Here is a 16,817-nt window from a genome sequence, read left to right as displayed (position 1 = left end):
TGGGAAAGAAGAATTTTCAGTGATGGTCTAAACACTGTCCGCCATCTTGCCCTGAGCCTCTTCTTACATGGTTGACCTTCCCTCCTATTGCTCTCCCTCCCTGATTGTGCTTCAGCTCCACAGCCTTCCACTCCTGGACACTCCAACTTGGTCCCTCCACAGGACCAGTTCTCTCGCCATTCACTGTGCCAGAATGAGCTTTCCCCAGGTCATCACATGGCTGGCGTCTTCTCACTCTCAACTTAAATGGCCAGCCATCCATGACCACTCTTTCTAAATCTGGTCTCTGCCACCCCTACCTGGATCACTCTTTTCTCTTCCCCTCCTTAACTTTCTTCATAATGATTTTCACCCAGGGAAATTATCTTGTTTATTTATGCTTCATTATCTACTCTCTCCTTCCTTAGAATGCAAACTTCCTCAGTTTGGGGATTTATTTTCCGATAGGTGGTTGGCATTTCTGCAGGTCTTCTATGTGACAGGTATGATCTGAAACTGGATCGTTTAGTGGCAAAGAAGAATGACATCTAAGAATTAAGAGAGCTCTCAACTCCCACTTAATTTGGTCAAGCAATCTCAAAATTAAGAAAAGCCAGTGGTGAAAGGGCATGCCCACATTCACACATTCCCCCCTCCCCAGGACCTAAATTGGCACTCACTCGTCTGCACATTTTTTTTTTTCTTTTTCTTTTTAATGAGCATAAGGTTAGCATGAATATGGCTAGGGACTAATGGAGTTGGCTGAATTTTGCTACCTGGAATACCATCAACATAGGAAACGATTTGAGATGGGAGTATTGAATGTGCCACTGGACTCTTTTCTCTCAAAAGTCAGATTCTGAGGTTGCTTTTACATGATATAAGTCATCTTAAAGGAAAACAAACATTTTATGCAAAATCTGCAGGTATGTTTCTAGCTAGGTATCAAGGAGTGCCTGAACCTTGAATGGTATAGACGGTTTCCATTCAACCCTTTTCTGAGATCGAATCAAACCAAGGACAGTTTATTTCTGTTTCAGTTTACCTTTTGTAGAGCTAGGTATATACTCGTGCTCCCCTGTGCTGGTTGGTGATGTTAAGACATAGAGACATTTCTGTGCTACCATAGAAATGCACAAAGTCAGTACAATTGCCACTAAGTCACACTGGTACAGTCTTTTGGGGAGACCACAGTGAGGGGAGCAGCGCAGCCTACTGGCCAGAGCACAGCTAGTTCTCTGGAACACAGTGCTTCGAATGACCGCCCTGTACACTTGGGCATGTCATATAAAGGTGAAACAGAACGGTAATGAAAACATCACTATTTCATGTTCCACTTCAACATGTGGAAGGAGGAAAATATACACCACGAAGCCTCAGAAATTATCCTGCTTGCCTTTATCTCATTCAAGAAGATATGTGTAAATCTGTATAAATAGTAACACCACCACTTGAAGTAGTGATTTATGTACTGGAGTAAGATGTAATGGTGTAGGGGAAGGTTATACCTCGAAAGAAAATGGGACCCTCACAAATTACATTGTTTTATTAAAAAACACAATAGTTGTTACTCAGGGCACAGCTGAAAATGAACCATGTCTCAAATGACAAATTGGAACCTTTTTTTGTCTTTTTTTAATATCAGAGCAGAATACAAACCAGAGAAACTTCCTTCGCATTCCTTTGAGGTTGACCATGAAGATGCTGATAAGGATGAAGTAAGTAAACTGTTGAAAGTGAAATGTTTAAAACATAAGGATAATTTGTCTCTGTCTTCCACTCAAGTGTTTCACATCCTGACCAGCATTTCATCAAGCTGCAGTCGCTCTTTTTGTGAGGGCTTTTAGTCAAAATGAGTCACGTTTGTTTTGAAATTGAACATGATTATTTGAGATGAGACAAAGAGAGAAAAGGGAGGCTCATTTTTAAGTGCAGGGTCTGAGATCTGGGATTCACAAAAGATTGCAGTCATGCTAATGATGCCTTTTGTGCAGGATACCACTTCCCACTCATCTTCCAAAGGTGGTGGGGGACCAGGAGGGACAGGAGTTTTCAAGTCTGGCTGGCTCTACAAGGGGAATTTCAACAGCACCGTGAACAATACGATTACTGTTCGGGTAAGGAGACATCAAGACTCATCTTTGTTTCTGCCACCTTTCTTGACACTCCCTCCTTCGGTCATGGCACAGGGGAGAGCCACTTGCACTGAGTTTGTTTTGTGTCATATTTTATTTATGAGAAAGGAGGGTGCTCTTCTCTAGAATGGTGCCCTAGAAATGTCGCACTCCTGAAGGAAATAGAAAAGTTCTAGTTTGTGTAAGTAATAGAACACTGCAACTTGAACTACCTCTTTATATCTTTTCCTTTATTTAGTCTTTCAAAAAGCGCTACTTCCAGCTGACCCAGTTGCCAGATAACTCCTACATCATGAATTTTTACAAAGATGAAAAGATATCCAAAGAACCCAAAGGCTGCATCTTTTTGGATTCCTGTACAGGTGTGGTGCAGGTGAGTAGAAATCCTTTTACCCCTTTGGGTTTTTTAATCAAAGAATATGTCCATCCAATTACCAGTCATTGATTCCACAAATATTTATGGAGTAGCTGACATGAGCCAAGAACTCTTCTGGACTCTAGGGATTCAGTGGAGAACAAAGAAGTCTTGATCCTTGCTTCCACAAAACTTACTTTCAATAAGGCAAGAAATCCAAAAAAATAAGCAAAGGAAGAAATCAACCGAATGGAATCAGTTGGTGAACTCTGGAATAAAGAAAATAAACAGGGTTACGGAAGGGATAGAGAGAGAGAGACATGAATGGTGAGGTTAGAAAGGAACATTAATACTCTAGAAGTGAGAAAGGAGTTTTTGAAGAGAAAGCTTATGATCTAAAGACTAAAGAATGAGCAGCAAGTGCAAAGGTCCTGAGGTAAGAGGAAGTTAGGTATATTCAAGGAGAAGAGGAAAATGACCACCTGTATGTCTTCAGTGTATAGAATGGCTGAGCTAAAGAATTCAAAAAGATCATATGTAAATCATATACTCAAAGTCTGCACAATATAAATGTTATCTTTATGATTAGGGATGAGATAGTAAACTAACAATGTACATATACATCAGCTTCTTTCTCAGAGGAAGTTTTCTTCAAAAATAAGGATTACATTGAGTCCCAAGAGTTTAGTTTCAGAAACAGAGACAGTGCTTTTTAACAACAATGCTGTTCTCAAGCTGTTGGTGTGCAAACTATTGTCCGTCAAGCTGTTGTCTTTAGTATTCAATTGGGTATGGACCTTGTGGCACAGGGCAGCAGAATAATTCTGTAGACCTCATTTAGACATCTTACTTTCAAAACATTTATTCTTCTACTCTGATGAAGTAGCTATCCTGGTTCCTTCCTCTGTAAAATTGAAGCCATCAAGTGGTTTAGCAATCTTACCTCGAATTTCACATTTACATACTGGCTCTTGGAGGCTGAGGACATGGTTTCTGGTCCCTAGGGGCAGTTCCTTCTCTTCCCACTGAGTCATGGGCATTCAAATAGCTTGCCGTGTAGCTGAGATTACATGTCGGATTAATACCAAGGGCAACTGTATATATGGATGCAAAATAGAGTTCTCGCCAGTCACTTAAGTCAAGCCTATTTCTGGATGGTTCATCTGTTAAAATCTGGAATTCCTGCAGGAGGTAGTAATACTGAACTTCAAAAGGAAAGAATTATTTGTTGCTGAGGACTCCACTAGAAGTGGAAGATAACTACATGTTCACGCAGATGACAATTTTCTGTATGGAAAGGGGAATAGGGATCCTAACAGAGGGTGGAGATAGTTTTCTATTGTTGGTTAAAAGGAGCAGTTTGGCTTTCAAAATATGAAGTATTTCTTTAGCAATAGGTTAAAGATTACATTTATAGGTTAATAACTATGTTTTATAGACATTGAACTGAAAAACTTAAGTCTTTTAGTTTCCATTTGGATTTCCAAGCTTGTTCTAGCAAATGAGTCAACATCTTTTAGGAAGTACCATTGTAGCCCTTGTCACATATTAAGTTTGCAGAGATACAGATTAATAATATTCAACTTCTTCTTCCGAATAGTATGTAACTAACTCTGTTCTACACACGTTAGTGCTCTAATCTGACCTACTATAGGAACCTCTTAGATGGTGTTTCATTCTCTCACTAAGCAGTGCCTTGGAAAGAGGGTGTATTTTAGGGGTACTGGTCAGTTTTCAAATCCTAGTTTCACCATTTACTATCCGAGTGCTTTGAGTAAATTACCCATGCCCTTTAATCTCAGGTTCCTCGTCTGTAAAACGAGAATAAATGTGCTAACATGCGAAAAGAATCTGGGAGATCATGTGTAGTCAGCCATATATCCCTAGTCCTTCATGTATTACAAAGGGCACAACTTTGGAAGATGGACATTCCATTGTGGAAAAGCCTTCCTCGAAAATCTTAATTCACCTTCCTGAAATTTATACCTAAATGTACTCATTCATTCATTCATTCATTCATTTAACAAACTTATTCAGTGCCTCGGACTTATGAGGAACTGTGCTTAGACATTGGGAATTCCCTCCTGAAGCCACCACCAGAGAGGGACATGGGCTCGTATCTAACAGTCACACAGTGTTGCAAGAGCTATAAGGAAGGTATAAATGGCACTCCCTATGGAATGTTCAAGGAGCACAGAACAGCAATGAACTCTGGTTAGGCTGGGAGGCTGCACAGAAAATATGAGCCTGTAGGTGGAGCTCCCCAAGGTAGATTTTGCACGTGAAGGCACAATTAAATAATCCTATTTTATTTCCCAATAGCTAGCCATTGAAATATCTGAGAACATGTATTAAATCTTTTAAAGGGTTCAGCTCTATATCCCTTCATTGATATTCCTCTTTATCAAGAACTTATTACCTTTTGTAAAGAAAGGGACCTCCAGCTTCTTGAGATCACGTTGGGAAGATAGACATCCAGGCCACATGTCACCTTGTGTCTGAATCCCAGTTCTTCCACATTTGCTTACAGCAGTTTCTGACCTACAAGTTTTGCATCTGGAAAGAATATTCTGAATGAAGTAGTGCAAGTTTACTCATTGCTATAGCAAGCCCTCAGGCACAAAATGTGCCTAAAGATGAAACAGTACACACAAAAGCACAGAACAAATGAATAATAGGGTGAGTCAGACCTATTTTGTCAAGAAGCATTGTCAATTTCTCTTGCATAAAACAGCAGAGAGGAACAAAGACTTTGCTTCAGAAAGTGCTACCTACCATCTGCATCCTTAGAGAGTTCGAGGTCATAACGCTCTTTTGTGAACAAGTCATTCAGACCTAATCTATATCATTGTGTTTTCCTGAGAATAACCCGTGGAATTCTTAGAAATAAATTTCAAGGTTGACTTCAAATAGAGAGAAACTCCTACCCAGATTTCTCAGAAACTTTAGGTGACATTTGTGATTGGAAATTTCCTGGATCTTGGTAAAATAAAGACCTCGCAGTACTTTTCCACTTTTTTTTTGTAATATCATCAAACAGTATTAAATCTGTCTCATACCCCTGCTTTCCTAACCTGGAGAACTTCTAGGTTTTTGCGGTTATAGTTTTGATCTGGGACTAAGGCCTGTGTTATCCTATCTCGTTCCATCAGAGTCTTCTCATTTATTCATTTACTCATTGCTCCTTCCATCCATCCATCCACTCCAGGTCCCACCACTAGGAAGAGAATGAACAGCCCAGGTAGCCCACACACCTAGAGTCCCAACATCAACAGTGATAATGACTGACGTCGCTTTATGAAGGCTTAAATAGATGGGTGGCGTACCGAACACCGCTTATTTTCTCCTAGGTGTTGGATTTGCCCCCTTGTGGATATGGGTTCTAAATCGGTGGCCTCAGGTGCTTAACCAAAAGCTAGAAACTCAGATGCTTCTGCAGCTCAGGCAGCCCACTACCAGAGGGAAGTAGAGCCAGGTATGTGACAACAGCGAGCAGCCTGGACTGTGTTGAATTGGGGTGCGCATGCCCACACAAAGGCAGTGAAATTGAGAGAAAGAAAAAAGTGTACCTGCCAAGGAAAAGAAACCTAAAAGCCAAATATGACCTATAAACCTCCCATTAGCAAACTCTGGCTCTAAAGATCTCACTTCCCATAACAATAAAACCCAAAATGACACTTGTAATTTTCTTCACCTAATATATTATTTGACAGCAGTTGATATGGAGCAAGCATTATTATTGTCCCGATTTATTCAAATAAAACTCAGAGAGAGAGACAGAGAGTAGCTTTCCCAAGTCCCAGAGCTAAGGAAGGACAACATTAGATTTGAGGTAGAAAAATATCCAAAATTACAGAAAGATGTCCAAGGAGATTCCCGGGTTATCATACATCACACCTATATGCACACATACATTTATCCTATATAAGCCACACGGGCAGAGGAAACACCACAAAGATGTGCTCATGTGTAGTGTTAAGCAGTGAGTTTTAGATGCAGGATTTATTTCAGCTAATATATGGCATGTTGAATTTTTTTCTATATGCAAAGCATTGTGGGAAAACCAAATATGAATTAGATGTGGCTCCTGTCTTCAAAGAGCTTCCAGACTGTGCGAGGATGCCCAGAAAAAAAAAAAAAAAAAAAAAAGCAGAGCAAATAGAGACATGCAAATAAACCATGAGTGGCACATCTCATCTCAAACAATAGGTTCTGATAATGTAAGAATGAAGTTATATTTATCACTGCATGATGGTGTGTTATACATAGTACATAAGAGTATGTTATATTTCTAATTTGTTTACTGACACTCCATCATACAAGAATGTAAGTTCAATGAGGGCAAACACTTACTTTGATTTTTTTTTTTAATTTAAAAAAAAAAATGTGTACCTGGCGCATAGAAGGTGCCCAATAAATTTTTGTTGAATCAATGAACGAATAAACATACAGAGAATGGAAAGGATTGCATGGATAGTAGCCTCCAGTACCAGTAACCTGGATTTGATGCTGCGTGGTTCCTTTTAAAACTCTTCTTTTGTTTCTGCAAAACTCTGTAAAAGATGCTAGCACCATAATGAATATGATGGAATATTTTGTTTGGGTAACTTCCTTTGACATTCAATCCTCCATTGGTTTTAGTGGCTTCATTGGAATATCCATTTTGAAACTTTTCCAGATGAATATTGTGGAAACAGATTAGTTTGCTACAACTCATTAAACACATCAGATGGCATTAGGACATTGTCACAGTTTCCTATTATTTATGAAGCCATGTGGATCGACTGTGGTGAGCTTGAATGAACAAAATAGTTGCAGTGGCCAAAAAGGGCACTGAGTTCAGGGAAATAGGGGAAAATTGGGGAAGTGAAAAAAAGAATGCGATTACTTCCTTATTACCATTTTAATGACTTAATCGCATTTCAGGATTATTAAAATGTCCCATTGATTTTCCTATTTCTGTCCTTTCCTTGTTCTAGTTTTTGTGCCAAATGATATGTAATCTCGGAGATTACAATGAGATAGAAAAACCATTTAGGCGTCTTAATCTTCCCCAACGTGAGTGTCTCTATGTTGCAAGTAGTTCTGTTTCTCTCCAAATAGAAAAAGATAATTTGGTTTTTGAAAAGTTGTCAATAGAATATTTATTTCATTTATAAATATTCCTTTGTGAGAAACAAGGGCTTCTTATACTTCACTCAAATTTTTAAAATATATTTTAATAATATTATTGAAGTTGGCAACAATATTCAATTCATTTGAAGGACAGAATGCAATTTAGAAAATCAAGTTTTATAGCAGGTTGCCGCTCAATCCACTTTTAACTTGGACTTATAAGCATTTTATATCTCCCAGTCCACCTTATTTACAACATGAAAATAGTCAAGCAGATTCTTTAATTTGTTTGTTTTCAAGACCACACTGAGATTTGCTTGCATTTGCTACACTCAGATACTTAATATCCTAGCTAAAGGTAGGCCCTGAACTCTGGGCATTTCTAGTTCTTTCTTTCCGGTCTATTTCAATTCCTATGGTTTTTTTGAAGGAAACCTGTCTTTCTTCTTTTATACTTGCTACCAGCCAACTTGTCTTTGTCCTCAGACACTCTGTGTCAGTGAGGTCACAGGCGGCTTTATGGGCCTCCGTTGTCAGAACCCCCAGGAAGTATGTGTGAGGGTGTATGGAGGGAGTCTGCCCACCTCTCCTGGGGACAGTGTGGCTTCTACGAACCTGCCCTCTTAAGGAAGCTGCCTAGATGTTTGCTTCAAACACTAATGCTTGGGGCCACTGCTTTTCTGGAGACTCTACACTCTGTTTGCACAGCAGCCAAAAATGATCTCAAAATGCATCCCTGGCCTTTTACTAGCCCAAGCCATCCTGTTCTGTGTTCTCATAGAACTCAGAGAGTTCTGTGAGGACAGCTGTATTTTCTTTCATACTGTAATAACAATTTTGTTCTCAAAAGAATTTTTATACCTCTTCTTCAATACATTCATGCAAAATTTAAGCACATGTATCTTCCACTTTCATGTTTGTGTCGTTAACATGTTAACGCCTGTGTGCTCTGTTCTGCCAGGGCAGAGACTGTGTCTGTTTTTGCCGTGCACAAAATGCAAACACAATAGACACCTCTCTTTGAATGAATGTTATCACTGCACTGAGCACTGAGGATACGTAGGCAGCTTCTGCCGTTATCAGGCTCACAGGCTAATAAAAGAGTTAGCTGCAAGTGAGTGATTACAAGGGAAGGAAATAATAATACTGGGCAATAATATAAGAGTATGGACAAGAGCAAAGAGTTTGTCCATGGAAAAGTCTAGAAAGTGCCCTATGAGCTATGAAGTTTCACAATGAGAATAAGTTAGCTTTTTTGCTAATTCTTCTTTCTCCTTCAATTTCCAAATTTTACTGTTTCTCGAAGCTTACAAGTATAAGTTGCCCCACTATCTACTCTCAGTACTTAGAGAATGCATGACCGCCCAAGCCATGGCTACCCCTTTGGTGCATGATGGTGCCAGGAAGGGGGCAAGGGAGGAGAAGGGCATTCACTGAGCATCCTCTGTGCTGGGGCCATTTCAGTGGGTGTGAAAGTATAAAGAGGTTATTTCCCTTCTCTGCCACTTACTATCCACATAATCCCAAGCATGTTTTAATTTACAAGGTGTGATCAAAAAATACAGTGAATGTTTAAATTAAAAAAAATTATTATAATAAAAGACACATTGGGGGCCGGCCCGGTGGCTCAGGCTGTTGGAGTTCCGTGCTCCTAACTCCGAAGGCTGCCGGTTCGATTCCCACATGGGCCAGTGGGCTCTTCACCACAAGGCTGCCAGTTCAACTCCTCAAGTCCCACAAGGGATGGTGGGCTCTGCCCCCTGCAACTAAGATTGAACACGGCACCTTGAGCTGAGCTGCCTCCCAGATGGCTCGGTTGGAGCGCGGGCTTTCAACCACAAGGTTGCCAGTTCGATTCCTCAACTCCCAGAAGGGATGGTGGGCAGTGCCCCCTGCAACTAGCAATGGCAGCTGGACCTGGAGCTGAGCTGCGCCCTCCACAACTAAGACTGAAAGGACAACAACTTGAAGCTGAACGGCACCCTCCACAACTAAGATTGAAAGGACAACAACTTGACTTGGAAAAAAGTCCTGGAAGTACACACTGTTCCCCAATAAAGTCCTGTTCCCCTTCCCCAATAAAAATCTTAATAAAAAAATGACACATTGACATTAATCCCCCTCAAAATACTCCCCCTCATTTCAAGCACACTTATTCCATCATTCTTGCCACTTCCTGAAGCAGTTCTAGAAGTCCTCTTTCGTGAGTGTCTTTACTTCATCCTCCATCATGACAACGCTCTGTGTCACACATCACTTCTGGTACATGGCAATTTCTACCTTATTCACTGGATCTGGCACTATGCGACCTGTGGCTCTTCCCCAAAGTCAAAATGACCACGAAAGGTAAACATTTTGAATCGAATCAGGACATCAAGAAAACCATGACAGCACAACTAAAGACACTCACCAAAGAGGACTTCCAGAGCTGCTTCAGAAAGTGGCAAGAATGAAGGGATAAGTGTGTTTGAAGCAAGCGGGAGTATTTTGAGAGTGATGAATGGCAATGTGTCTTTTACTGTAATAATTTTTTTTAATTTAAACATTTACCATATTTTTTATCACACCTTATATCTTCCTAAGCCTCAATGTCATCATCTATTAAATGGAATGATGCAATGTGTTTCATAGGGTTGTTATGAGACTTAACTAAAACACAATGACTATAAAAAGCTCAGCACGATGCCTGGTATACAGATGGCAAGTGTTCGGTAAGTGTCATATTTGTAGTAGTAATTGTGGAAACTGAAAGGAACGAGCTATTTTGGGACAGTCTCTGAAGGCATCCTAAAGAAAGAAGATGTTGCCAAAAGAACAGTAAAAATTACTTTTTCTTGCCACCAAGAATAGCAACCCTATTCTCAAAAAGAATTTTATACTTTGATATTTAGCCACAATCTCACATGATAGTAACACTCTCATCTTCTGGTTCTTCTGTTTGTATTTTACTTATGCAAAGTTGAGTTATCGTAAGTGTATAGGCTTTGCTTTATTACAGTGTGGGGGCTCCAAAGGCTATAGAACAATGTGGGAAAGAGTTGAATGCCTACATTAGAATTACCTGGGACTAAATTAAACATGTAATATATTCAGTGATTCTTACAACCACCCCAGGTTATCTAACACACTAGCTTGTATCACTGGGGGAAAGTTTCCAGTTTGAATTTATGTTTCTAATCTCATGGAAGGAATATATAAAACTGCCATAATAATTTGCTCTTATTTCCCTCTACTTTAAATGTGTTTCTCCCATCTTTAAACAGCCTACTCCTTTTTACAGATTTCAGCTTAGATGTTCCTTCTGTGAAAGGCCAATCTAAAGTAGCTACTCATAGCATCAGCCCATCTTTGTTTTTCACTAGTTTGTTCATTCCTTTAATCATTCATTCACCCACCTCTTCCCCATGAATGCCAGTTTTCCAAGAATAGGAACCTGTTCTATTCCAGTTGTAAAATATGACTGTTTTGAATCCACTGATATTGAATGCTTCTATGTGACAGCCAAGGATATAGTGGTGAGTGAAACTGACTTGGCTCTCATGGAGGCATCTTGATGGAGACATATGTTGATTAATACAAACAAATGAAAATGAATAAGCATATAATTCCTAATTGTTGCTAAGTCCTCTGGAGGGCCAGAACCTTGTCCTAACTGGGGAATTGTGGAAGCTTTGCCTGAGTAAGTATAAGTTCAGCTGAGATGTGACGAGTGGATATGACTCCCCTAAGTACATGAGGGGTGACCGTGGTGCTGACTGTGTAAAGCACACATGTGGGGGCAGGGGGCATGTTTCAGGTCTTGTGGCACCGACACAGCATATGATGCGAGCACATTCAGGGAATTAAACAAGGCCTCGAGGGTTGTCAAAATGCAAAGTAGAAATGTCAATTTAGAGAAAAGTCTGGAGTTTGATGGAGAAGTCAGAAGCAGAGAAAAGAATGAGGGCACCTTGACATATGGATGTCATTTAAAGCTATTGGACCACACAAGAGAAAAAGGAATTGAAGGCAAAGCCAAGGTCAGCCTTAGAAATCACCGAGTAAAGGAAGAGCCAGCAGAGGTGATTGAAAAGTGATGGCCAACAAGGAGGAAAGCAAATCAGCGTAGAGTGTGGTCATGGAAATCAGAGATGGGTTTCAAGAGGGAGGAGGTGGCCATCGTGTTAATTCTCCTGAAATTTCAAGGGAGGTACAAACTGTTCCTTGGATAGATTAGTACAGCACCATAGAGTGTGTTAATGACCTTAGCAAGTGCTGCCTCTGGGGTGTGATGGGGTCAAAAGCCCAACTGGAGTGAGTGGTGGACAGAACAAAGATGAGAAAGTGAAGGTAGCAACTCAAACCAACTGTCTGACAACGCTTAGAATATACTCACATGTGCCTGAAGACGAAATTTTTAAGCCAATGTGCTTATCCAATTAACAAAAACCTAAATAAAGTATTCTCTTAGTACAAAAAGCCTTGAAAGAAACCAAACCAAATGATTCATACCCATCTAAATATTTGTCCTGTTTTGGAAGATCTCCTCTATGTTATCTACCTGTAAGGAAAGACTTTGGAACTGTGACCCCATGAAAAATGACTTACTCTCTAAGGCTTATTATCTGGTGTGTTTTTTTGTTTTGTTTTGTTTTGTTTTCTTTTTCTTTTTGTACCACAGAATAACAGACTAAGAAAACATGCCTTTGAATTGAAAATGAATGACCTGACCTATTTTGTGCTGGCGGCTGAAACAGAGTCTGATATGGAGGAATGGATCCATACCCTGAACCGCATCCTGCAAATCAGCCCCGAGGGGCCCCTGCAGGGGCGGAGGAGCGCCGAGCTCACCGATCTGGGGCTGGGTGAGAGCATGCGCGCCACCTCCCTGCCTTTGCCAAGTGTGTGACCTGTGCGTTTGATTCATTTAAGCTGCTACTTACTGCGGTAGCTGTCAGGTCTGGCTCCTCCATCCATGAGCTGTTTGCTTTAGGAAATCACCCCTAAACCTTTACTTTTACAGAACAGTGAAGGACACTACACGTAGGTGCGATTTTAAGTTGACTGCCAATGAATTGAGATTGACACCCAGCAGACGATGTTGGGAATCATTTGTCAGCAGCATCAAAAATGTACCCAGGTCTGATGGGATGTTACCAGAAAGGGACTATTTTGTAGCTTCATAGCCTTTCACTAAATTGAATGAAGGAACATTATATTCTGCAAAAGCAGTTAGTCATTACTTCTTTTTTGTTGAAAGGCATCTTTCATGTATGATTTTTGACTACGCTGAGATCAGCTTATATATATGAAAGTTTCATACATTTCACATAGCATTAGAGATTTCAATAGGATAAAAAAATAATTTCTGCCCATCTAATTCCCTCGAAATATTCTAATTCACCCTAGGAAAAGAGAAGGGAGCAAGAGAGAGAAAAGAAAGCATGAAAAGACCATATGATTTCACTGATATGTGGTATATAAACCAAAAACAACAAAAGAACAAGACAAACAAATGAGAAACAAAAACTCATAGACTCAGATAATAGTTTAGTGGTTACCAGGGGGTAAGGGGGTGGGGGGTGGGAGATGAGGGTAAGGGGGATCAAATATATGGTGATGGAAGGAGAACTGACTCTGGGTGGTGAACACACAATGGGATTTATAGATGATGTAATACAGAATTGTACACCTGAAATCTACGTAATTGTACTAACAATTGTCACCCCAATAAATTTAAAAAAAAAGAAGGAAAAAAAAAGAAAGGGTGAAAAAAAGGTAGAAAAACAGGTCTGTAACTAAGTAGAAGACAAGTTTACCTTCAGAGTCAGTAGCTTCACCCAACGGAAAACTATTTTAAGACATTTTGCAGAGCACCATGGGACCTTAGAAACCAAAGAGTCTTTAAGTTCTAGTAATCTAAGTATCATATGCTATAAAGTGAGAGTCATGGCATAATGAGTTAGAGAACTTGTTGATTTTAACACAACTACTATATATATATAGGTGCTTTACATTAATGATTAAGTTGGTAATGTTCCACTAGGATGTTCATGTTCAGAGCCTTAGAGAGTTTAAGTAACTGAAGGTAGGATGTGGATGTTAAATGGATGGCCTGAGAGTCAGAATTATAAAAAATACATAGATAAGAAAACTTTAGAATGCATTCATTCATGAAGTAAGTCAAGACAGCCCCAAGTATCAACGTAAGTATTGTAAGGGTCCAGAGTTCTTTTGGTCGCAGGATAGTATCAGGGAAAGAATCCCAAAATGATCACCAGGAGGTCTGGTCGCCAGACCCAGATCTTCCAACAATGGAGCGTGAGAACACGATGAAGGCATCTGCTCACCAACATCCATCCCTCATCTCTCTCGAGTCTAACCCAGTTTTGAAATGCCACAGGCTAGAGAAATGTGTGATTCATGAGTATCATTTAATAACCTGTCTTGGTGTATCTTTTCAAGATTCACTGGATAATTCTATCACATGTGAGTGCACACCAGAGGAAACAGATTCTTCAGAGAACAGCCTACATCCAGACTTCGCAAAAGTAATAAAGCTGACATTTTACTATGCAAATAAATTTATAGTATTTATTAGTTATCGCTTTCATGGAAAAGATACTTTCTGTTAAGATTTAGACTAAGAAAATCAACTCTCAAAAATCTATAAAAGCATGTTTCTATAAGATTTGCTGAGTGCTAATGGGTGATGTTAAAACCATGTTAATACGAAGAGGCTACTTGTTGGCCATGTGGGTGGGACTGTGCTGTAAGCACCTGGATATTTAGAGCTAACACAGTTTTCTCTATAGTACCTCACAGAAACTGAAGAGACTGTCAAATCAACTCGAAACATGGAGAGGCTAAATCTGTTCTCAATGGATCCAGATATAGATGTAAGTCAGAATTCTTTGTAAGCAGACATGAACTTGATCCATACAATTGCAGTTTATAATTTAGAGTTTCTTTCTTGTGTTGGGTGTTTGTTGAGTAAAACTGTCAAAAAATTTTTTAGACCTTGAAATTTCAGAAAAAGGATCCATTGGAACCCGAGTCGGTGATCAAACCGTTTGAAGAAAAAGCTGCCAAGAGAATCATGATCATTTGTAAAGCTCTCAACTTGAATCTTCAGGGATGTGTTACAGAGAATGAAAATGATCCTATAACGAATGTAAGTTTCTCTTCTGTTACTTTCTCTGCCAACAGCATACCACCCTAGTCAAAATCTTTTCTATTCCTGGTAGTAATTCCAGGTACTGAGTTCACACCATCTAGTGTCCCGGGCATGTAATTTACAGCATTTTTCCAAATTATAAAAGCATACAAGTCTTGAAATAGAATTGTCAATATATATACTGCCAGAAATATTTGCTATTAACTTAAAGATGAAACGTCAAAGGAATGTGTTTTAGGAGTCCTTCCATTAAATCAGCATAGTGGTTCAGAGTTCCCTAAGATAAAGGTTTGTATCTTCTTGGTGGTACTTGGGATGGCTTTTAAATTGATATTTTTATTTTAATATTTATATGTTTATTTTAATGTATATTAGAGAATAATTAAAACAAACAAATCAACCCTGCAATTTCACAGGCGTTACTGTTTAACACAAGGCTAAATAATGAATCAAGTAAAATAATATTAGATAAACATTAAATAAGTCATAGTACAGATAGTACATGTAAATAGTAGAAAAAAGGTGCATCACTAATATTTGGAAAACATCACAGTACTCGTTAAATCAATACAAGATTCATTTTCCTCCTAAGTGGGCCCTCTTGAGAGTTCTCTCAGTATTCTTAGGGACAATTCTGTGTTAATTGTAAATGTGCATGTAGGAAGGGAAATTTTTTAAGCATAAACACTATTAAATGTTTCTATAAAGAAGAAAATAAAAAATGACTCATAATCCTACCATCAATTTAAAAAAATCACTGTTACTGTATTGGCATGCTCCCTTTCATTATTTTTTAATGCATTCTGTTCTAATTCTTAATAAATCATCCCTCAGTTGTCATCTTTAACCTCAAAGAAAAAATCTTACCTCCAGATCCATGATACTAGCCTCATTTGCTTTTAGAAGGCAGAAACAGCTTACATTTTCTCTACCAACTATAGACACCATGCTATGCGTGTGCCTATTGATGATGGAGTAAGACTAGCCTGTTAGTGGTGTCGGTGAGTGGCTAGCAGAAAGGATGAGAGTTCTTTCAGAAGACTTGAATCCCTCCTGTCCTTGGTTCTTTGGGTACCTCACCGATTCTCTGAGCCTCCTTCTCCCTGGTATAGTAGCAGGAAAATGGTACATGCTATGGACCTCAGATTTAATGAGAATCAAGCGACATGTATCTCTCCTGGATCACAATGCCTGACTTTCTCTTTGCGAGGTCTGCCAGCCTGGGCAAGTGGTGTACCCTCCGTCTCCTCTTCTGTAAATGGAGATAAGGACAGCAACTACTTCAAATAGATGTTGTGAAAATTAGACGTAATGTATGGAAGGTACTTAGACAGTGTTTGGTGCATACTAAGCATTCATTAAATATTAACTGTTATTCTAATATATGGAAAATTGGTTTGAAATTTGTCAACACCATGCATGAAGGTCTTGATATTGTCATTGTTACATGTGAGATTGTTGTTGACAGGGTGCTAAAATTAAAATGTGTCACCAGTAAGAATCTTCCCCCAAATGAAGCTTCCTCGTATTTTATAACTGTAATTGTATACTGGGTACCTGAGTAACAGTGACAGTAGTTGCAGTCAAGTTACTTACCCTCAAGAAAACACTTATGCAGTGTGCTACCGGAGCCCAGGCTTGTTCTAGGTACTGAGGAATAGCAGGGAACAAGATAAGCAAGCTCCCTGGCCTCTTGAAGATAAGATTTTTTTTGATTGGGGGGGGGGGAACAGAGTAAATTCAAATAAATAAATTAACAATGTAATAGCACATTGTGCAAAGTTCTTTAAAACAAATCAGTAGAGAAAAATGTGATAAAGAGAAACTGAGAGATGGGTTGCTTTTGATGGGGTGATCATGGGAGGCCTTTCTAAGGAGGTGACATTTGAACAGAGACCTAAAGATTGAGACGGATAAAAAGACAGGTCAGGGGAAATCATTCTAGGCAGAAGAAAAGGCAAGTGTGAAGAGCCTGAGACAGGTAAGTCTTGGCAAGTTCTAGGAACTGGAAGGAGACAGCGAGGGGAAGGGAAGACCAGAATAAGGTGGTAGAAACAGTACGAGGTAAGATTAGGTA

At 39.4% G+C, this 16,817-nt stretch overlaps 1 protein-coding gene across 10 annotated transcripts in view; it reads left to right on the top strand.

Annotated features, from left to right (window-relative positions):
• DOCK10 (dedicator of cytokinesis 10) overlaps positions 1-16,817 on the top strand; it is a 236,420-nt gene that overhangs the window by 141,635 nt on the left and 77,968 nt on the right. For all 10 annotated transcript variants that reach the window (XM_074314112.2, XM_019736633.3, XM_019736627.3 and 7 more), the window contains exons 5-11: positions 1,625-1,697; positions 1,974-2,096; positions 2,353-2,487; positions 12,245-12,428; positions 14,029-14,114; positions 14,379-14,462; positions 14,582-14,737. In XM_074314112.2, coding sequence (XP_074170213.2) covers positions 1,625-1,697; positions 1,974-2,096; positions 2,353-2,487; positions 12,245-12,428; positions 14,029-14,114; positions 14,379-14,462; positions 14,582-14,737 — 841 coding nt within the window. The remainder of the gene's footprint in view (positions 1-1,624; positions 1,698-1,973; positions 2,097-2,352; positions 2,488-12,244; positions 12,429-14,028; positions 14,115-14,378; positions 14,463-14,581; positions 14,738-16,817) is intronic.

This window comes from Rhinolophus sinicus, chromosome 17 (assembly GCF_057876585.1).
Source record: "Rhinolophus sinicus isolate RSI-liver-muscle chromosome 17, RSI-T2T, whole genome shotgun sequence".
Lineage (NCBI taxonomy): Eukaryota > Metazoa > Chordata > Mammalia > Chiroptera > Rhinolophidae > Rhinolophus > Rhinolophus sinicus.
The sequence above is the reverse complement of the archived record's forward strand: the minus strand, read 5'-3'. Positions and strand labels throughout refer to the sequence as shown.